Source organism: Eriocheir sinensis, chromosome 59 (genome assembly GCF_024679095.1).
Source record: "Eriocheir sinensis breed Jianghai 21 chromosome 59, ASM2467909v1, whole genome shotgun sequence".
NCBI lineage: Eukaryota > Metazoa > Arthropoda > Malacostraca > Decapoda > Varunidae > Eriocheir > Eriocheir sinensis.
This window is the reverse complement of record NC_066567.1, coordinates 2,648,109-2,671,449: the sequence shown is the minus strand read 5'-3', so window position 1 is coordinate 2,671,449 and position 23,341 is coordinate 2,648,109. Positions and strand designations below refer to the sequence as shown.

The window sequence follows — 23,341 nt, the reverse complement described above, 5'->3', positions numbered from 1 at the left end:
CCCGACGAAAAGACAGCAACAAAACAGTCCGATAAAAAGACAGCATCAAAACAGGTCACTATCCACTGCCCCGACGAAAAGACAGAAGAGAAAGAGCCTGTTATCCGCTGCCCCGACGAAAAGACAGAAAAGAAAGAGCCTGTTATCCGCTGCCCTGACGAAAAGACAGAAAAGAAAGAGCCTGTTATCCGCTGCCCCGACGAAAAAACAGCAATAAAACAATCCGACGAAAAAACAGCAACAAAACAATCCGACGAAAAAACAGCAACAAAACAATCCGACGAAAACACAGCAACAAAACAATCCGACGAAAAAACAGCAACAAAACAATCCGACGAAAAAACAGCAACAAAACAATCCGACGAAAAGACAGCAGAGAAAGAGCCCGCTACCCGCTGCCCCGACGAAAGACAAACGAGCGAGGGGCCGGAGGAGGGGTCAATTTCGGAAGGGGAGGCGTGTCTCGACTCTGCCCGTGGAGGAGTTCAAGTCGCAGGCAGGCGTACATTCCGACGAAAGAATGCTATGCGTTTACCAGCGAAACGGGCTAAGAAGGAAGATGCTGGTTAACTCTTGCATAAGGGATTTGGATAGAATAGGGATGAGCGAGAGTAGAGAGTCGTGTGAGGCGGGCCCGCGTGAACAGGGAGGTGGGGGTTGGGAGGGGGTAGGTGGTTAGCAAGTTCAGAAGACCAGTCACCAGGAAAACACTTTTAAAGGAAAATGAAAATAATGTTAAATGTTATGTCTTATTTTCTTGGTTCTCCTCCTTCTCTCCCTAATCTCCTTCCTCCTCCTCCTCCTCCTTCTCCTCTTCCGTAACTACTTCTACCACAACTAACACCTACCATTTTTTTTTCTCTCTCTCTCTCTCTCTCTCTCTCTCTCTCTCTCTCTCTCTCTCTCTCTCTCTCTCTCTCTCTCTCTCTCTCTCTCTCTCTCTCTCTCGTGTGGGTGTTTCGGAAAGATATAGAGCAACCAATATACTTCTTTTTCTCCTCCGCCTCTTCCTCCTCCTCCTCCTCCTCCTCCTCCTCCTCCTCCTCCTTTCCTCTTTCCCTTCCCTCCTCTTATTTTCTTCTCCGTTCTTTGTTCCTGTTTCATATTATTCTTTTCCTTTCTTTACCTACTTTTCTCTCTGTCCCTTTCTTCCATTTCCACCTTCCTTTCATTATATCTCCTTTCTCCTATTTTTCTCTTTATCCTTTTCCTTTTTCCCTCTTTTTCCCATTTTTTTCTATTCCTTCCTTTCTTTCCACGTCTCTCTTACTCATCTCTTTTTAACTTTTCTTGATTCCCTTCCTTTATTTTCCTCCTTCCTTTTCCTGCATTTTTACTCTCCCTTTCCTTCATTCTTTACCGCCCATCATTTCCTTACCTCTTTCTCCCATCATTCTCTGTCTCACTCCCTTCTTCTTCACCTTCTTCGCCTCCTTTCCTTCCCTCCTGTAGTCTCTTTCCTTCCTTTTCCTTTCCCTCCCTTTTTCTCCTTCTCTTTTCCTTCATTCCTCATTTCCTATCTCTTCCGCTTACTTTCCCTCCATTTCGTTTCTTTCCTCTTCTCTCATCTCTTCCTCCTTTTTGTCTCTCCCTTTTCCTTTCTCTCCCCCTCCACTCCTTTCCTCTTGTGTTGTCCTTCACCTCCTTTCCCTCCATCTATCTTCACTCCCTTCCTACATTCCTCCCCTCTCAACTCCCTCTTCCTTCCCCTCCCTGTCCCTCTCCCCCCTCTTTTCCTCTCCATTTACTTTCCTCATATGTCTTCCTAACTCTCTCTCTCTCTCTCTCTCTCTCTCTCTCTCTCTCTCTCTCTCTCTCTCTCTCTCTCTCTCTCTCTCTCTCTCTCTCTCTCTCTCTCTCTCTCTCTCTCTCTCTCTCTCTCTCTCTCTCTCTCTCTCTCTCTCTCTCTCTCTCTCTGTACTTTTCATATGCATATAATAAATTAATCTTTTGATGAAGGTATTTTCCCAAAACAACTTCACATAGCAAAAGTAATCTTAGGGAATAAGAAAAATGATGATTTCCTCTGTGCCAAGCAAAGCCTTGTGTCAGTACTGGCGGCATTCAGTAAGATTTTTAAATATACATATCTCAGTTTACCGATTGTCAATTTGGATTCAGACCAAAATTTTCAACAGAGCTAGCTCTGCGTAGTCTTTGTCAGAATATTTACGATGCTTTAGATGCGAATTGATGCCTTTGATAATAAGTGTCTACGCAGAATCAATGGATATCGCCGGAATGACTGTGTCAAACCGGCGATTACATCGTGAGACTGAGTCGACAAGTAAGACCCGCATAATCCGTCAACGCCAGCGCCGGGTGTGCGGGCGCGTGGCACGCTGCCCAGAAGCCGCCACTGCTCACAGAGTTGTCCCTGTAAGAGACAACACTGAGAGGAGCAGGCCGAGGGGACGCCCACCGAATTTATTGAACAAGTCGATTGATCCTGCCAGGAGGTACTCAGGACGTCGAGGGGCCTGCGTGGAGACTTCTTACCCGGAGGGACCCCTGGGCTTGGCGTCGTAGGGTGGGTGAGGCGATGTGCCCCCCGGCGTACGCTCCCACTGATTGATTGATTAGATAAAACGATGCACCAAATAACAGTATTTTGTCTCTAAAAAGCTTTTGATACTATTCCTCATGATACTCTGTTTAAAAAGTTAGCTACATGTACATGGAGGTCGTCCTGGACCCAGGGCCGTCACGCTATCCACTCAGCCACCGCCTGAACGCTGATACTACATATGTTTACATTCAAGGAAAAAATAATAAAAAAGGAAAATATTCTTAATTTCGAATTACAGAATGTAACGGGATGGATCAAAAGTAATGAACTAACTCTGCATAACAATAAAACTTGGTATATGATTTCCCAGTCTTCTGCTCTGCCACATAACATTACCGTCAAGATGAATAATCCTGAGTTAAAACACGTCGATAAAATGAAAGTATTGGGCATAATCGCTGACAGAATGTTAACCTGCAAACCACATTCAGCTGACTTAAAAGTAAAAAAATTCTAAATTAGCGGATATCAAGTGCGTGAAAACATGAATATTGAAAGTTTAGAATTACTTACCGCTTGTATCCCTTATTCATTGTATACAGCCGCAGTCTGCGGTGATGCGTGCAAAACATACCTTGACCGTCTTATTATTACAGAAAAAAAGCTTTTAAAAATCATGACCCTTTAGGAAGTTGCGAGCACACTGCCCTTCTCATTCGGGGGTGCAAGTTATTAAAAATATTTCATACAGTTCAGTTGCAAACAAAACTACTTATATATAAGGGCCTAAACACATTTACAGTCGACAGAGGATTTTAGTGTATTGCAACAAAAACATCAACACTGGAAGACCAAACAGTCTCAGAACACCATTGTACAGAACTCCCCCCGCCCAACACAGTGTTCTTGGTAGAGGTGCGAGGTGCTGCAGCCAACTCACTGCTCATGCAAAAACAAGTAATTCAAGGATACATTTCAGGCAAAAAATCAATCAGAGTTTGCTGGAGCTTTAGGACTGATGTTGATTTAAGTTTGCCGTGATCTTCCTTTTTTTTATTATTAAGCTCTTATGATTATTATTTATATTATCGTTGTCAGTATTATTATTATTATACGTTATTACCACTATTATAATCATTTTATTATTGTCATTAATATTATTATTATAATTATTACTATTATTATTATTATTATTATTATTATTATTATTATTATTATTATTATTATTATTATTATTATTATTATTATTATTATTATTATTATTATTATTATTATTATTATTATTATTATTATTATTATTATTATTATTATTATTATTATATTTTCAGTAATAGTAAAATTGTTAATCATTATTATTAATACTATTATTAATCATTGTCATGATTGTTATTGCTATTATTATTATTATTATTATTATTATTATTATTATTATTATTATTATTATTATTATTATTATTATTATTATAATTAGTGGCTATTAAAATTATTAGTTTTTATGCATTACTGAGCAGGAATGATTTTTTTAGTCATGCATGTACTGTATGATAAACATGTGTACCTAAATGATAGGGTTCATATGTATTAAAGAAGAATATATGTATGTGTGTGTGTATATATATATATATATATATATATATATATATATATATATATATATATATATATATATATATATATATATATTTATATGTATATATTTTTCTTTGTTTTAAAATGAAATACAGGTTAACGTTCATGTCTGCTCACGCAAGTATTGTATCAAAGAGTCCATACAAGAGCCGCGGCTCAGTGGACGAGAGCCTGGATATATTGTTAAGAAATAAATATATTGTAAGATAAGAAGCCAATAAACAATATCAATTACAATCTCTCTCTCTCTCTCTCTCTCTCTCTCTCTCTCTCTCTCTCTCTCTCTCTCTCTCTCTCTCAACCAGATATAAGTGTGCTGATATCTCCTGTTTTTTGCCCTTCCTTCCCTCTCCCTTCCTGCTCATCCTTTTTCCGTAATAATGATAATAATGGCAGGAATAACAACAATAATAATGATGATAATGTATCCTTCATCGCTATATTGATTTTAAGAGAGAGAGAGAGATTTATCCTTCCTCTCTTTAAATTCCCCCCAAGACCTTTTAATCTTTCTTCTTCTTCCCTTCCTCTCTTCCTCCTCTTCCTCTTTTTCTTCTTCCTCTCTTGAACTCAACTTTATTCACTTTCAATTTCTTTTCATGTTTTCCTCTTTTCTAATTTTTTTCTTTCTATATTCATTCATTCATTTTTATCTCACTTCCTCTGCTATCCTCCATTTGTCTCCTCCTCTTCCTCTCCTCCTCCTCCTCCTCCTCCTCCTCCTTCTCTTCCTCCTTTCCTCTTTTTTTATCATTTGTCTCTCTTATCTCTCGTATCCTTCTCTTCCTTCTCCTCCTCTTCTTCCTCTTTCTTTCCTTCCTTCCTTCCTTAATTCTTCTTTCATTAATATCCTTTATCTTTCCCACATATCCTCCTTCTCCTCCTCATCCTTATCTTCTTCTTCTTGCTCCTCCTCCTCCTCCTCCTCCTCCTCCTCCTCCTCCTCCTCCTCCTTCTCTTTCTTTCCCTCCTTCCTTAATTTTTCCTTCATTAATTTTCTTTATCTTTCCCATATATCCGCCTCCTCCTCCTCCTCCTCCTCTTCCCTCCTCCTCCTTCTCCTGCTTCTTTACCGCCTCCTCCTACTTCTCCTCTATCTTGTTCCTCCTCCTCCTCCTCCTTCCCTTGACGTCAGTGGAAGGGAAGATGCTCCAAAAATTTAGTATAGACAGTCTTGCCAAGTCCGTGGAGGCTAACAGCATAATTTCCGACACGCTGCACGGTTTCAGAAACAAGCGATCCTTCTTTACCGTCTTACCGGAGCCGTAGAATAGGAGAGAGTCTAGCCAACTTCATCACAGGCGCCGTGTTACCTAAAGGGCAGCACGAAATTCAAGTTGGTGCTGATGTAGTAAGTGTTTTTTGGGTTCTAGGTACGTTTTTGTGATCCTGACGATACTTAGGGCTGTATCACTAAAAATTTCGTTGCTTAAGTTCCCATATTTGACAAGGCTTTCGTAGGAGTTTGGGGCATTTCCAGGATTAATTTTATGGCCCTGGTGGTTGTTTTATCCTTCTTCTGTACCGTGAACCTAAAGAAACATTCATTAGAACCTGATTGTCCCCCTCTTTGACCGTTAGAAATAGCTGATATGAAAAGCGTAAATGTCTTATACTATCGACCTTAGAGCACAAGAAAACACTTTTGAATCATCAGTTTGAATTTCGCGCGTCTCTTTCGGTAGCAACATGGCGCCTTCCCTCTCTCCTTTGCTTCCCTTCTCTCTTTCCTTCCTTACTCTTTTTCCTTTCCTACGTTTCTCTCTGTTCTCTCCTCTCCTCGCTTTTTCTTTTAACTTTCTTCCTTCTCTCCTTTGCCTCCTTTCTCTTTCCTTCCTTACCCTCTTTTTTTCCTTCCCCTCGTTTCTCTTATCTCCTTTCCTCGCTTTTTCTTTTAACTTTCTTCCTTCTCTTCTTTTCATCCCGTCCCTTCCTGCCTCCCTTCCTTCCGTCCTCCCATCCTTCTTTCCTTCCTCTTCTCCCATAATTCCTTCCCCTTCTGTCTCTCCCGGCATATGACCACAGATGTTGCGCCGAGTAAACGAAACTTTCCAACTTTCTTTCTTTCCTTCCTCTGGGTTTCATGTCCTTAAACGTATCTGGCTCCCATCACTAGTTCCCAAGGCCACAAAAAAGATTAACCCGTCTGCTGCGATTGGTTGGGATTTTGCCTTCACTGTTATCCTTGCAACATATACGTAGTCCCAGGTCTTTCTCTGCCTCTGTGGTGGATAGTGGAGTGTTGCCCATGTGTTATTGGTATGCTGGATTTCCCCTTCCAAGTGCAGGAGTTTGCATTCTCTTCACTGAATTGTAGCAGCCACTTATCGCTTCACTCCTGTAGCTTTTTTTTTTTTTTTTTTTACAACAAGGAAGACAGCTCAACGGCACACACACACAAAAAAAACAATAATAAAAAAAAGCCCTCTACTCGCTGCTCCTAAAAAAAGAATCAAAAGAGGTGGCCGAAAGAGAGGTCAATTTCGGGAGGAGAGGTGATGTCTTCATGTAGGACATCCGCAGCCAAGAGGTTAACTGGGTTTTCATGGGTGTTTTTTCACATTCACGGTGCAGAAGTCAGGTAAAACGTATCTAACTCCCATCACGACTATAATCCCAAGGCCACAGAGAAGATTAACTGGGTTTTCATGGGTGTTTTTTCACATTCACGGTGCAGAAATCAGGTAAAACGTATCTAACTCCCAACACTAGTTCCCAAGGCCACAGAGAAGATTAACTGGGTTTTCATGGGTGTTTTTGACGTTCATGATGCAGAAGTCGGGTAAAACTCTCACTAGGATCCCGAAACAGTCCATGGAAATCCCAGCAACTACTACGAGAGGCTTTTCAAACAGGCGAGCTGAGGTGACTATGTTTAAAAGTCCGGGCCTATATTCTGTGGTTCTTCGTCTAGCTGGTCTGAGTTGCCTTTCTTCCATTTTCACCTTCTTCAGTCTTTATGCTTTTATCTCTCCTCCTTTATCTTTCTTTACTTTACTTGTTTCTTACCGACCTACTTTCCTTCTCGTTTTCTTCATTTACTTTATTTTTCTCCTTTATTTCTTCCGTTCTTTCTCTCTTCCTCTTCATCCTTCCTTCCTTCCTTCAGTCTTTATTCTTTTATCTCTCCTTCTTTACCTTTCTTTCCTTCATTACTTCTTTCTTACCGACCTCCTTTCCTTCTGGTTTTCTTCATTTACTTTAATTTTCTCCTTCATTCCTTCCGTTCTTTCTCTCTTCCTCCTTCATCCTCCCTTCCTCTCTGACGCGGTAAATGTAAAGCTTCAAGAAACTCAAGAAGCTCATTACTTACTTTACTTACCTTGCTTTATTTACTTTATCTTACTTGCATTACTTACCTTACTTCTTACTTATTCACTTACTTTTTTCGGCTCCAAACTAACTTGATAGCTTAAAGTAACAATCTGCCAGTTCAAACGAGGTGATGCAATACAGACCGGCAATTGTTTTCTCTACCTATCTATCTATCTATCCATCCATCTATCTATCTATCTATCTATCTATCTGGAATCGAGTCAACCGCCAGAAACTTTTTTTTTAGGAATTAGTTAATGCGAAAATAATTAAATCATATAAAAATTGGTCGTTACTCTTTCGCGAATGGAGGAAAAAGGAAGAAAAGAAGAAAGGAGGAAAAGGGAAGAAGTAAGAAAGAGGAGGAGAAGAAAGGAGAAGGAAATGCGAGAGGAAGGAAAGGCAAGAGGAGTGAATTAAACGTCTCTTCTTCTCCTCCTCCTCCTCCTCCTCGTCTTCCTCCTCCATCTTCTCTTTTCCCTCCTCTACATCAATCATCCAAATATCTTCCTTCTTACCTCCCTCCTTCAATCTTCCTGTCTTCCTCTTCTTCCAAACTCTCTCTCGTTTATCTCCCTTCTTCCTCCCTCCGATGTCTTGCTCCTGATTCACTTTCTCTTCGTTTCCTCCATCTCCTCTTCTTTATGCCTCTTCCTTCCTCCATTCCTTTACTTCTTTATTAACCTCCATATATTTCAATTATTTTCGGCTCTCCTCTCTTTCTTTCCTCCATTTTCACTTTCTTCCATCTTTATTCTTTTATTTCTCTTCTTTTGCCTCTCCTTACATTATTACTTCCTTTCCTTTTTCCCTCTTTTTTTCCCTGCCTCCTTTTCCTTCTTCCTTCCCTTCTTTCTTTCCTACCTTCCTTTCTTCATCCTCCAACTTTCTTCTTTTATTTTCCTTTTTTTTATTTCCTTCCGTCCTTTCTTCCCTTCCTCCCTTCTTCCTTTCTTTCCTCCCAACCTTCCTTCCTTTCTTTCTTTCTTTCTTTTTTCCTTCCATCCTTCCTCCCATCCTTCCTCCCATCCTTCCTCCCATCCTTCCTTCCTCCCATCCTTCCTTCCTTCCTTCCTTCCTTTCTTTCTTTCTTTCTTTCTTTCTTCCTTCCTTCCTTTCTTCTTTCCTTCCTGCCCTCCTTCCTTCCTTCCTTCCTTCCTTCCCCTCCCAGCTCGCCCGAATGATTGGTTTCACATAAAAAATAGAACGGAAAATGTTGGTTTGATTCACACTGTTCATTGGCTCTGAGGGATAAGGCCGTTTTTGCCTGGGAAGACGACGTGTTTTGTCAGTGTGAAGGAGAGATTGACAGACAGACGCAGACAGGAAGACAGACAGACAGACGGATGGTTGGATGTAAGGGACACCAACAAGTTTATTTTATCAAGAAACAAAAGAGAGAGGAATGAAAAGGTTTAGACGAGTTGCTTTGTTAGTTTGTGAAGGGAAGCTTGGCAGACAGACAGACAGGCACACAGACAGACAGACAGACAGATGGATACAAAGCTCTTTAACAAATCTATTATGTCGAGATAAAAGGAAATAGCAAAGTTTTAAAATTACATAAAATCAGACTTCATTGCAAACAAGGAGACGGAAATGAAGGCAGACAGACAGACAGACAGACGGACGTAAAGTGGCGTAGAGAGACAGACAGACATACAGTAATTGGCATGATGACGGTGTGGTAAAGAGAGAGAGAGAGAGAGAGAGAGAGAGAGAGAGAGAAGTTAACAACCTGAACCGCAACTGAGCTAATTAACACACACACACACACACACACACACACACACACACACACACACACACATTACCTCTTTTCCCTTCCTCCCAACACACAAATTACACCCTTATTACCCCTCCCCCCTCTCCCCCTCCTTCTTTCCTCTTCCCTCCTTTCCTTTCCTTCTCTCCCTCTCCCTGATTTCCTTGCTCCCCATACCATCCCTTCCCCGTTCCTTCCCTTCCATGTCCCTTCTCCTTCTCCCTCCCTTCATTACATATATCCTCCCTTACAAACTCCTCCCTTCCCTTTTCTCCCTTAAACACCTTTCCTTTCATTGACCCCTCACCTTTCACCCTTCCTCCTTTCCCTTTAATCCACCCTTTCCTCCACCAAGCCTTCCTAAGAACGTAAGAACATAAGAACGTAAGGAGTCTGCAAGAGTCTGGTAGGTCTATACAAAGCAGGTCCTGTAAGCCTATCCCCACCCACCCTCCCTAGCCATGATACTAAGTCTTATCTAACCTCTTCTTGAATGTGTCTATCGTATTGGCACCCATAACATTGCCCAAAGCCTGTCCCACTCATCCATCGCATTGTTAAAAAAAAAATTCTATCCCGCGCCCTTGTTGAATCTGAATTTATCCAACTTAAACCCATTGCTACGTGTCCTACCGAGCTCTCATACCACCGAACCTTATTAACATGACCCGTATTAAAGCCTTTCATCAGTTTGTACATTTCGATCAGGTATCCTCGCACCCGTCGCCTTGCTCTCACAATTCCTGAAGTTCCAAACATGTCACTTTTTTCATTTCTCCTTTTCTGCCGCGTTCATCTACCTTCCTCTCCCCTTCCTTATTTTCCTTCCTCCTCCTTTTCTTATATTTCTTCCTCCTCCCTTTCTTATATTACTTCCTCCTCCCTTTCTTATATATCTTCTCCCTTTCTTCTATCTCTTCCTTCTCCTCCCATTCCTACATCTCTTCCTCCTCCTTCCTTTTTGATATCTCTTCCTCCTCCTCCTTTTCTTATCTCCCTTCCTCCTCCTCCCTTTCTTATCTCCCTTCCTCCTCCTCCCTTTCCAATATCTCTTTTTCCTCCTTCCTTTCTTACATTTCTTCCTCCTCACTTATTCTGGCCTGACCTCGTGACCTTGACCTCTCGCTTAACGTGACCCAGTGGGACCTAAGCGCGACCTTATGTTCTTATGCCTGTATTATGTTCTTCGCTTATTTTGGCCTGACCTCGTGATCCCTCGTGACCTTGACCTCTCGTTCCAGCCGTGACCCAGCGTGACCTGAGCCGGGCGCCGAGCAGGGAGAGTGGGGGGGAGGTGGGCTCGCTCCTCCTCTCCCCCTACTACTCCCCTTCCCCCCACCAGCTCTCCCCCCGCTCCGAGCTGCGCCGAGACCAGGCCATCGACAGGTCCCCCTCGCCCCTCCTCAGGTAAGGTGCTAATTAAGGCTCGCACAGGTGTCAACAGGTGGGGTGGGGAGGGGTTATGTGGGGTTGGGAAGGGTTATGTGGTTTTGGGAAGGGTTATGTGGGGTTGGAAAGAGTTATGTGGGGTTGGGAAGGGTTATGTGGGGTTGGGAGGGATTATGTGTTGTTGGGTATGGGTTATGTGGGGTTGGCAAGGGTTATGTGGGGTTGGGAGGGGTTATGTGGGGTTGGGAAGGGTTATGTGGGGTTGGGAGGGGTTATGTGGGGTTGGGAGGGGCTATGTGGGGTTGGGTATGGGTTATGTGGGGTTGGGAAGGGTTATGTTGGTTGGGGAAAGGTTATGTGGGGGTGGGGAGGGGTGGAAGCAGGGAAGACTTACGTTACATAGCTTGGGTGTCAACAGGTATTTGCCAAGGTGGGAAATTGTAAACAGGTGTAAGCCGAGGGATGTTTAGGTAGCACAGGTGTGAGACGGTGTGGGCAGGTGCGAAGAGGTAGAAATTAGAAGGTAAAGAGATAATTGCAGGTGTGAATGTATGTAAATTGGTATACCTGAAGGTGGAAACAGGTGAAAAATTAAGTTGTAAATCATGAAAAGGTGTAAATAGCTGGAAATTAAGGTGCAACTATTATTTTAACTATCTCCCTTTTTGTGTTCCTTCTTTTCTTCTTCTCATTCAGCTCCCTTCCTCCTCCTCCCTTTCTTCTGTCTTATAGGTGAAAACAGTAGTAGTAGTAGTAGTAGTAGTAGTAGAAGTAGTAGTAGTAGTAGTAGTAGTAGTAGTAGTAGTAGTAGTAGTAGTGGTGGTAGAAGTAGTAGTAGTAGTAGTAGTAGTAGTAGTAGTAGTAGTAGTAGTAGTAGTTATTATTATTATTTTTATTATTCTTTCTTTTTCATGATTAGATTAGTGTCCTCTCCTCCTCCTCCTCCTCCTCCTCCTTATTATCATCATCGTTTCTTTTACGTCTTCAACCACGACTAGCCAAGAAAAGATAAATCAATCAATACGAGGAAAAGGAGGTCGAAGAAAAGGGGAAGAAAAGGGGAAAAATACACGTCCCTTCGCCTCAACAGAAGACAGAAAAGAAAATAAGAGAGGAAAAAATGTTCAAATGCAATCACTGGGACCTTGAAGTCGTTACGCGGTGCCGAGAGAGAGAGAGAGAGAGAGAGAGAGAGAGAGAGATACACTGAAAAGACAAAAGAATGGAAAGATGAAAGAACAAATAAAAATAATAAAGGAAAAAAAAAACACTAGACGAGAGAAAGTAGGAAGGAAGGAAAGAAGAAAGAAATATGAGAGAAAAAGAGAGAGAGTAAATGAAGAATACAAAGTGGGTAGGATCGGATTCTAAAGTAGAGAAAAAAAAGAAAAAAGACATTGGAGAACTAATGAGTGCAAACCGCCCGCTGCCAACACCCTCTGGTCAGTGCTCAAAATGTGAAAATATGCAATTAAGTCTTGGGCGAGATCCTGCTCTGCTTCACCTCTGAAAACTCGTGCCAGTGGAAGGATTATTTTATTTTTTACCTCGGTGACCTTGACCTTTGACCTTGAAAATCGTACTTGTCCTGTGTGGGGCCCTTAGTAGTCCACCTATGAAGTTTCAACATCCTAGCTGTAATGGTTCAAAAGTTATCGCGTTACAGACAAAAAAAAAATTACACAGCTGAAAACAATACCTTGCGGGCGGTAAAAAAGGAGAGAGGGGAATGGAGAGGCGTGAAAGAGATAGGCAAGAAAGTGCAGTGTCAGGGCGAGGAGGTTCGAACCCCAGTGCCTCGTGACGTCATTAAGGATTTGGATCTTAAACCGTGAGCTACAACTCCAAACGGTGACCTTATAGTAAAAAGAAGAAGAAGAAGAAGAAGAAGAAGAAGAAGAAAGGGAAAGAAGAGCGAAAGGAGGGAGGCGATAGGAAGAGAAATAAAAGATGACGTAAGTTTGAAAAAAAAATGATGAAAGAGTCAAAGAATAAGGAACACACACACACACACACACACACACACACACAGACACACACACACACACACACACACCAAGTGAATGATGTCGAGTAAGTTGAAATAATACTAATAATAAATCAGCATGAAGTAATTGAATAAGAACGAAAAAGTTAGAAATAAGATTAAAAATAGACGAAATAAAAATAAAAGAAGAAATAATGAAAATTGAATAATGATAATAAACGAGATAGGAAAGAAAATGAGAAAAAATAATGAAAGAAGATTAACATGAATAATAAGTCACGGGAAGGAAAGAAAAATGGAGAGAAAGTTAAAAGAATATGAAACAAAGAGAATTAGTGAAGGAAAAGAATGAAAAAGAAAGAATAAAACATGAAGAAGAAGAAGAAGAAGGCGAAGAGCAAGAAAAAGAAAACATGGACAAGACTAAGAAAAAAATACGAGAAGAAAAGTTGAAGAAGAAAAAAGAAAAAAAAAACAGGAATTATAAGACTTAAAAAGCTAATTAGAAGAACAGGAACAGGAACAGGAACACCAAGAACACGAAGAATGGAGAACAAAGAAGCCTAAAAAAAACACCAAAAAGAAGCATTAGAGAAAATATAAAAGACAAAAGAAGACGAAAAGGAAAAATAGGAAAAAGGAAAATCAGACCGTGAGAATAAAAAAGAAAATATTTGATGTTTTCAGAGCACGAGAGACAGAGGAGGAATAAGAGGAGATGAAAGGAGAGAAGGAGGAGGACGGACGGAGGTAAAACATGAAACTTGAAAGGAAAATATGAAGCGAAACGTGAGAGGAAGAAGAAGAAAAGAAAAAAAAAAGAAATTGAACTTGATAATTTAACGAAAGAATAATAGATGTGCATGTTGAAAGGTGAACATAAATAAAATGAATAAAATAATAGATAAAAATTGAATGATTGAATAATAGATGAGCATACCGAAAGGTGAACATAAATAGAATAATAGATAAATAGAATCGTAGAATAATTGAATAGCATAATAGAATAGATAGATGGTAAACAAAATAATGGATGAGCGTGCTGAAAGTTAAACATGAATAGAAAGCAAAAGAATAAGAATAGGAGAAAATAAATCAATATATGAGAGTTTAACAAAAAAGAGGAAAGGCAAAAAAGAAAAGAGAACGAAGAAATAAGAGGTGAATGTACTCAAAGTTTAACGAATAAGAGAAAAAAATGATCGCAAAAAAATGAAGGAATATAGGCTGCCAAAAGCTTGAAAAAAAGGAAAAAATATGGACATTGATGAAAAAGAAAAGAAAAAATAAACAAGAACGAGGAAAATGTGTTGAATATGTTGAATGTATGACAAGAAAAGAAAGAACGGAAAAAAACGAAAAAAACAAAGAAAAATAGTTGAATATATAGAAAATTTAACAAAAAGAAAAAGGGGAGAAAAGAGAAAAAAATATTAATAGCACAAAAACTCTGCTAGATCGGCGTCGCATGACCCTCCAACGCACCCCCAACAATTTTTATTATACAACCAGGGCTCTAAAACGGAAAATGCTGAAAAGTAAAGATGGCGCCACTATAAACACTTGCCTGCGCCACAATGGGCTGCTATAGAGGGGTTGCATTGACGTCACACCGCTTCGCTTTTGTCTTAGGAAAAACAACTGTCAGCCATTTTGGGAGGCAAGAGCGATCAGCTGAGCCCCTGCCCCCTGATGATGGCTGGCCCGTGCCTCCCGTCTTCATGACACAATCTAAGTGAATATGCAAATAATCTGGACAGTGAGGCTAGGCTTCGTTATATAACTATCCATTAGGGTGCCAAATGATGATGGACATACAGTATATTCATTTATTATCAAATTTTAAGATATATTTGATGATAAGAACAATGAATATATGACTAATTTAACCCCGGGCATCCCCGGGCGGTGTTTAGTAAGAACATAAGAACGTAAGGGGTTCGCAAAAAGCCCACTGACCTATACTTGGCAGCCCCTGTCTACCTACCGCGAGTGGCAGTGTAGCACCTATCAGTAACAGTAATAGATGGGGCACTAACACACACGGTAATAGATGGACACTAACACCCACACCCACACAGTAATAGATGGACACTAACACCCACACCCACACAGTAATAGATGGGCCACTAACACACACACCAACACAGTAATAGAAGGGCCACTAACACACCCACCCACACAGTAATAGATGGACACTAACCCCTACACCCACACAGTAATAGATGTGTTCGCAGGTAAAGTAGGTGTAAACAGGTAAGAATGAGTGTCGACAGGTGTAACTTTGTATAAAAAGCAGAAAACATGTATAAACAGGTGTAGATATGTATAAAAAGCAGAAAACATGTATAAACAAGTGTAGATATGTATGAAAAGCAGAAAACATGTATAAACAGGTGTAGATATGTATAAAAAGCAGAAAACATATATAAACAAGTGTAGATATGTATGAAAAGCAGAAAACATGTATAAACAGGTTGAAAGGAAGGTTGTAAAAATGCTTCTGCGGGTGTAAATTGATGAATATAATGAACAAAAAGTGAGAATAATGTTGTAAAAATTAAGAACATGTAAAATAGATGAAAAGGTAAATCAGAATAGAAACAGACAAAGAAATAAAATGAAAAAAGTGATAGAGATTAAGAATTTGGAAAAAAGAAGGAAACGGTGACAAAGAATAAGTCGAAATAGAAAAGAAAGCAATTAAAAGAAAGCAATTAAAAGAAAGCAATTAAAAGAAAGCAATTAAAACAGTGAAAATAAAGTGATGGAAATGACGAATGCGAATAAAAGGAGGAAAAAGGAAAAACAGAAAAGACAAAAAATGACAAAAAAAAAACATGGAAAAGTTATAAGAAAGAGGTGAAAATTAGCAATACGGAAAGAGAAAAAACGGACTATATCGAAAAAACACAAAAAACAACAACAATGCAAATAAAAAAAATAACAACATGACACAACAGGTTAAATAATATGCATAACAATCAAACCAAGAAGAAGAAGAAGAAGAAGAAGAAGAAGAAGAAGAAGAAGAAGAAGAAGAAGAAGAAGAAGAAGAAGAAGAAAGTAGAATGAAAATAATAAGAATAAGATAAAAAAAAAATTAAGGACAACACCTTTATTTGCTTTTATTTTTAAGAGGAAAGGAGGCAAATTAAGGGGCAGAAAATAAAATAAAAAGAACCATAACAATACGACAGGTAGTAACAGGGCGAATCACTAATTAATCAGGTACAAGGTGAACGGTAGGTGTTACAGGTGGGCAGAGGGACGAGGAGCCACGTAAGTCATTAGGGAGTGTCTTGAAAGTCTTGAGTCCGGGAGAACGAGAGGAAAAGGAAAGGAAAAGTGTGAGAGGAGAGAAGAGGAGGAAAGTTGAAAAAGAGAGAGGGGAGGAAACGAGAGGGAAAAGAAGGGAAGGAAAAGAAGAATGGAGAGAGGAGAGGAGAAGGGAAAGGAGATAAGGGAAAAAAAAAGAGAAGGAAGGGAGGAAAGGAGGGAAGAAAAGGAAGAAAGGACGGAGGATGAGAGAGAGAGAGAGAGAGAGAGAGAGAGAGAGAGAGAGAGAGAGAGAGAGAGAGAGAGTTAATTAAGTAAAGATTTTGAGGAAAGTGTAGGATGAGGGAATGCGTTTCGTAAGAGGAGGAGGAAAAAAGAAAGAAACGAGGGAGGAGAGAAGGAAGGAAAGGAAGAAGGGAAGGAGGGGAGAGGAAGGAAGGGAGGAAAAGAAGGGAGACAAGGAGAGGACGGAAGGATAGGAAGAAGGAAGGGAAGAGATGAGAAGTGAAGAACGAGACGGGAGGGAAAGGAATAGAAGAATGGAGGAAAGGAGGGAGAGGAGGAGTGGAAGAAAGGAATAGAAAAAGAGGAAAGAAAGGAGTGGGGGAAGAGAGAGGAGGGAAGGAAAAGCGAGACGGAATAGAGTAGGGACAGAAAGAAAAGGAAAGAAAGGGAAGAGGAGATAAGAGGAATAGGAAGAGGAAAAAAGGAAAAGAAAATGAGAGAAAGTAAGAGGAGGGAAGGAAAGGAGGAAGGGAGGGAATGAGAGTAGAGGGTAAAAGAGAGGGAGGGAAGGAGAGTGGAAGAGAGAGAAGAGAAGGAAAGGAAGGAGAGGAAGGAAGGAAACGAAGAAAGGAAGGAGAAGGGAGGAAGGAAGAAGGAAGGGAGGAAGAGGAAAGACACGTGTAGAAAATATATTTAAATTGAAAGGTTTTGGAAAGGAAGGAAGATTATTTAATTACGATGTGACAGAGAGAGAGAGAGAGAGAGAGAGAGAGAGAGAGAGAGAGAGAGAGAGAGAGAGAGAGAGAGAGAGAGAGAGAGAGAGAGAGAGAGAGATTAGTGACTGCCTTCTTCCCTTCCTTCCCTCATTTCCTCATTCCGTCTCTTTCTTGTCCTTCCCTCCCTCCCTCCCTCCTTCCCTCCTTCCCTCCCTCCCTTCCTCATTTCTTCCTCCTCTAATAGGATTACAGCTGGGTCTTCTCACCTTTGATATTTTTTTCCTACCTGTCTTCCACATCTTCCTCCTCCTCCTCCTCCTCTTCCTCCTTCCTATTTCTTCTTCCTCTTCCTCCTCCTCCTCCTTCATCTTTACCACACTCTGTTCTCTTATGCTTTTAATCTTCTTTTTTCATCTATTCAATATTCACACAAAGCTCTTTACTTTTTTCTCTTTTTTTTGCTATTTTCGCTCCTTGGTTCATTTCTTCCTTCGTTACTTTCTTATTTTCTTTCTTCTTTCATGGCTTCTTTCTTGTGTTACTTCCTTACTTCTTTTTTCCTTTCATCCTTCCATTTTTCATTCCGTTTATATTTATTTCCTTTCTTCGTCTCTTCCTTATTTCCTTCTTGAATTTCTTCCTTCCTTCCTTCCTTCCTTCCTTTCTCCCATGCTCCCTTCCTTCCTTCCTTTTGTCTTTTCTTACGTTCTTCGACGGTTCGACTCTTCCTTCCTTTCATCCTTCCTTCCTTCCTTTCTTCCTTCTTTCCTTACATTCTCATTCTTCCTTTCCTTCTTCCTTCCTTCCTTCCGTCCCTCCTTACTCTTCATATGTATTTTTTTTTTGTGAGAGAGAGAGAGAGAGAGAGAGGGGTGTGTGTGTGTGTGTGTGTGTGTGTGTGTGTGTGTGTGTGTGTGTGTGTGTGTGTGTGTGTGTGTGTGTGTGCGTGCGTGCGTGTGTGTATTACCAACATTTGCTTAAAAGGAGGAAAAAAGGAGATAATGAGGAAGTATCTTACCATAACCAAACATTATTAAAGATTATACCCTCCTCCTCCTCCTCCTCCTCCTCCGCCGCCTCCTCCTCCTTCTCCTCCTCCTCCTCCTCCTATTCTTCCGCTCGTCTCTTCGCCTCTTCTTGCTTTTGCTCCTCCTTCAACTCATATTCCTTCCTTTGCTTCTCCTACTTCAATTCCTTCCTCTTTTTTCTTCCTCCTCCTTCCTTCTCCTCTTTCTCCTTCTGCTTTTCCTTCTCCTTTTACTCCAGTTCCTTCCTCCTCTTTTTCTTTTCCTCCAACCCCTTCTTCCTGTGTTTTCTCTTTCTCCTTCTCCTATTTCTCCTTCATTTTCTCCTCCTCCTCTTCCTCCTCCCTTCCCTTTTTCCTCCTCCTCCTCCACATCATAATCTCAGGAATCCTCCCGAGGGTCGGTGCCGAATCTAGCTTTTACAGTCAGGCCTTCAGCACGAACAACAGACTTCAGTCCCTTTGCTCTCAAGAAAACGTCCAGTTCGCTAACTTGTGGAACAGTTTTTACTACGATTCAGACTTGTTCCTTGTTGATGGCATCCACTTAAACCCTGTTGGAGCAGCCCGTTTTGGGAGGCTGCTCTGTGACCAAGTGGCTCTTCGAAAGCCAAAAAACGCCAAGGCGAGAACACCAGCAGCTCCACCGTGAGGGAACACTTAACCCGCGCAACCCCCGACTCGAATCATATTAAAGCATGCTATATAAATGCTCGTAGCCTACGTAACAAATTTGAAGACTTAGAAGCACTCGCAGCTACAAATCATTATCACATCATCGGAGTCACAGAATCTTGGATAGACACTTCAAATGTTTTTTTGTTTTTTTTTCCTCCTCCTCCTTCTCCATTCTGTCCTCCTCTTCTTCCTTTCTCCTCCTCCTCCTCCTCCTAATCCTCCTCCTCTCCTCCGTAGGGTAGCATGGCGGGACTCAGGCAGGGGATCAAACTCCTCCGTCAGTGACTCCCCAAACCTGAGCCGGGAGGAGGGCGAGGCGGGCGGGGCGGGGACAGGCGACTCGGGGAGCGGCCCTGTCACGCCCAACCCCGCCACGGACCCCCTTCACCCCGCGGCCCCCTCCACGCCCCGCTCGCCGCACCCCATGAACCGCAGTAGCAGCAGCAGCAGCGGCAGCATGGGGCCGGGGGTGGGGGCGGGCCAGGCCTCCCCCACCGTCAACGGCTTCTGGTCCCGCCGCGGCTCCGAGGCGTCCAAGGAGGAGAAGAGACACCCGAAGCTTGGCAAATCGCCGTGCACCTCGCGGGAGTCCAGGTAAGTGGGGGAAAGGGTATAAGGGGGGGCGTGTGGGGGGGGGAGGAACGTGGGGTTTGGGGGTTGAGGGGTTCTAAAGTGGGGGATGGGGGGCGTGAATATGTAGGGGGGCGTGTGGTCGAGGGTGAGGGGAAGAATCTGAATGTGTGTGTGTGTGTGTGTGTGTGTGTGTGTGTGTGTGTGTGTGTGTGTGTGTGTGAGAATGTGCAGGTGTAAAGGTGCGTTTGTGTGAAGGTGTTTATGTTTGTGTGTACAGGTAATTCGCTTGACCAGGTGTGTTTGTTTATTCCTGTTTGTGAAGGTGAAACTCAGGTGTAGGCGTCAAGGTGTAAAGGACAGGTGTGTGACGAGGCAGGTGTGTGTGCTAGGTGTGTGTATAGGCCTTGGTGGTGACAGGTGTGTGTGTGTGTGTGTGTGTGTGTGTGTGTGTGTGAGAGAGAGAGAGAGAGAGAGAGAGAGAGAGAGAGAGAGTGTGTGCAGGCGAGTCCAGGCCCTTGATTGACACACAGGTAGGAGGAACAGACAGGTGAGTGGTGTAACAATGGGCAGGTGTGTGGCCTGTGAGGTGGGTGTCGGTAAAGGTGAGCGGCAGACACACAGGTGCACGCGGCCAGGTATGAAAGGCAGTGGTGGCATGTGTGATAATTGGACAGGTGCAACCGTAATTTGTGATGGCTGAAACCACCTGGAAAGTATTAAACATATCAGAATAAGCAAGTAAAATAATAATGCTCAAAATCAGGTAAGTTTATCATAACGTTTATTTACAGTGGTAGGTGTATATAAAAAGTAATTTGTAGAAGTAGTAGTAGTAGTAGTAGTAGTAGTAGTAGTAGTAGTAGCAGCAGTAGTAGTAGTAGAAGTAGTAGTAGTAGTAGTAGTAGTAGTAGTAGTAGTAGTAGAAGTAATAGTAATAGTAGTAGTAGTAGTAGTTGTTGTAGTGACAGTTGTAATATGAGTAATAGTCGTGGCAATAGTACTAATAGTAATAATAGTAGACAGGAGTAGTAGTAGTAGTAGTAGTCGTCCCCGTAACCCCGCTCTCCCCCCAGGGGCTCGCGCGACTCCAAGGACTCGCTGTTGTCGCGCGACTCGTCCAGCAAAGATGAAGTGATGACCAACAGCAGCGTGGACGAGGTGTTCATGGCGCCGGGCGTGACGGGGCGCGACCAGCAGGGTAAGGGGGGGGGGAGAGAGAGAGAGAGAGAGAGAGAGAGAGAGAGAGAGAGAGAGAGAGAGAGAGAGAGAGAGAGAGAGAGAGAGAGAGAGAGAGAGAGAGAGAGAGAGAGAGAGAGAGAGAGAGAGAGAGAGAGAGAGAGAGAGAGAGAGAGAGAGAGGCAATAAAAATTCTTGTATATAGGCGAGTGGCTTAGCAAATATTTGTGTGTGTGTGTGTGTGTGTGTGTGTGTGTGTGTGTGTGTCTTTTAACCTATGTCCCTCCTCCCTCTCATTTTTCTTTCTCATTTTTGTATCCTTACGTAAGCCTCCTCCTCTATACTTTCCTTTCTCTCTCTCTCTCTCTCTCTCTCTCTCTTCTTCTTCTTCTTCTTCTTCTTCCTTACTGTCCTCCTTCTTTCCCTTTCTTTCCTCTTTCTCTCCCATTCTTTCTTTCCTCCTGCCCTCCCATCCTTTCCTCTTTCTCTCCGAATCCCTTCTTCCTTTCCTCTCAGTCCCTTCCTCCCAATCCCTTCTTCCTTTCCTCTCCTTCCTCCCAATACCTTCTTTCTTTCCTCTCAATCCCTTCCTCCCAATCCCTTCCCCACCTGAACGCTGCCCACTAATGAAGCCCCCCACACCTTACACAGGTATACCAGAGCTTGGCACGATCGAGTTCTCTCTGCTCTACGACTCCCACAACCAGGCCCTCCACTGCACCGTACACAGCGCCAGGGTGAGTACGGGGAGCAGGGTGAAGAGGGTGAAGAGGGTGTATGTGTTGGGTGATAAAGTTAAATATAAGGGAGGAAAGGGTGAAAATATGGGGTGAAGAGGTTGAAAACAGGGTGAAAATATAGGATGAAAAGGGTGAAAATATAGGATGAAAGGGGTGAAATATAGGATGAAAGGGGTGAAAATATAGGATGAAAAGGGTGAAAATATGGGATGAAAAGGGTGAAATTATAGTGAAAGGGGTGAAATATATAGGGTGAAAAGGGTGAAAATATAAGGTGAAAAGGGAGAAGGGAGAAAAGAAGGTCAAAGGGTGAATATCAGGTGAAGGGAGGGGAAGGGAAGGGTGATTAATGAAAAGGTAACCGTGTCTAACCAGGTGAAGGGGAAGAAGGGGAAGGGTGAAGGGATGAGGGGAAGGGAGGGGAGGAGAAAATGGGAAATGTGAGGAAGAAAGGAAGGAAGGAAGAAGGAGAGAAGGATGAAAGCGTGACAAGAAGGAAAGGGAAAGGGGAAAAGAGTAACAGGGTGAAAGGAAGAAATGAAAGGAAAGAAAGGGCGAGGGGAAGAGGGGAAGGAAGGGGAGGAGAAGAAGGGAAATGCGAGGAAGGAAGGAAGGAGAAGAGAAGGATGAAAGTTTGACAAGAAAGAGAGGGAAAGGGAAAATAAAGACAGATTTGAAAGGAAGAAATGAAAGGAAAGAAAAGGAAAGGAAAAGAATGGTAGTGTATGGAATTGAAAGTGAAGGGATAGGGAAAAGATGATGGGGAAAGAGAAGGTGAAGGGAAGGGGGAAAGGGAGAAGACGAAGGGAAAAATGGGGTGGGAAAGGGTAGGGAAAGGGAAGGGAGGAGAGGGAGATAAGGCTGGAGGGAATGGGGGGATGGGGGAAGAAAGGGGGGATGGGGAAAGAGAAAGGGAAGGGAGATAAGGCTGGAGGGAAGGGGGGATGGGGAAAGAGAAAGGGAAGGGAGGAAAGAGGAAGTTAAGGGAAGGAGGCAGGAAGGGGAGGGAAGGGGAAGGAGGAAGGGGAAGGAAGGTGGACAAGAGTGGTTCTTTTACCTGCCTCAGTTACGTTATAGGTATCCGATAGTCTCTCTCTCTCTGTCTATTTATCTATCTGTCTACCTATCTGCCTACCTATTTAACTATCTCTCTATCTATCTATCTATTTATCTATCTATCTATCTGTATTTATCTGTCTATCTCTATCAATCTATCTATCTATCTATCTATTTATCCCTCACAGAACCTTCGTCCGTCAGAGAACAATCGACAGGCGGATCCCTACGTCAAGCTACACCTGCTACCTGGCGCCAGCAAGGTACGTTATGCCCACCTGTACTAACCCACCTGTTTAAAGTTGTACGGTACAGGGAAGGCAGCGAGGGAAGGAGGGGAAATGTAAAGGTGAAGGGAAGAGATGGGAGGGGAAGAAAGCAAGTGGGAGTGAAGGGAAGGGAGAGGAGGGGAAGAAGAGAGTGTAATCTCCTTGCCTTCCTAACTGACTCTTCGTCATCCTCTCTTAGCCGTTTCGGTGAAACCTTTGTTATTGCGCTGGACATATCAAAAGCTTTTGATAGGGTCTGGCACAAATCTTTGCTTTCCATACTACCCTCCTACGGTTTCTATCCTTCTCTCTGTACCTTTATCTCCAGTTTCCTTTCTGACCGTTCTATTTCTGCTGTGGTGGACGGGCACTGTTCTTCCCCTGAACCTATTAACAGTGGTGTCCCACAGGGTTCTGTCCTATCTCCCACTCTCTTTCTGTTGTTCATTGATGATCTTCTTTCCAAAACGAACTGTCCTATCCATTCTTACGCCGATGACTCCACTCTTCATTACTCAACTTCTTTTAATAGAAGACCCACTCCACAGGAACTTAACGATTCAAGGCTGGAGGCAACAGAACGCTTAGCCTCAGACCTTACTATTATTTCCGATTGGGGCAAGAGGAACCTGGTGTCCTTCAACGCCTCAAAAACACAGTTTCTCCACCAATCCACTCGACACAATCTTCTAAACAACTATCCCCTATTTTTTGACAACACTCAGCTATCACCTTCTTCAACACTAAATATATTTGGTCTATCCTTAACTCAAAATCTCAACTGGAAACTTCATATCTCATCTCTTACTAAATCAGCTTCCTCTAGGCTGGGCGTTCTGTACCGTCTCCGCCAGTTCTTCCCCCCCGCACAGTTGCCGTCCATTTACAGGAGCCTTGTCCGCCCTCGTATGGAGTATGCATCTCATGTGTGGGGGGGGTCCACTCACACAGCTCTCCTTGACAGAGTGGAGTCAAAGGCTCTTCGTCTCATCAGCTTTCCTCCTCATACTG

At 42.5% G+C, this 23,341-nt stretch overlaps 1 protein-coding gene across 1 annotated transcript in view; it reads left to right on the top strand.

Moving 5' to 3' along the window:
- Positions 1–23,341, top strand: part of LOC126985186 (rabphilin-3A-like) — a 216,545-nt gene that overhangs the window by 183,792 nt on the left and 9,412 nt on the right. Inside the window, exons 10-14 of the mRNA XM_050839741.1 lie at positions 10,460–10,625; positions 18,754–19,110; positions 20,163–20,287; positions 20,917–21,002; positions 22,250–22,324. Coding sequence (XP_050695698.1) covers positions 10,460–10,625; positions 18,754–19,110; positions 20,163–20,287; positions 20,917–21,002; positions 22,250–22,324 — 809 coding nt within the window. The remainder of the gene's footprint in view (positions 1–10,459; positions 10,626–18,753; positions 19,111–20,162; positions 20,288–20,916; positions 21,003–22,249; positions 22,325–23,341) is intronic.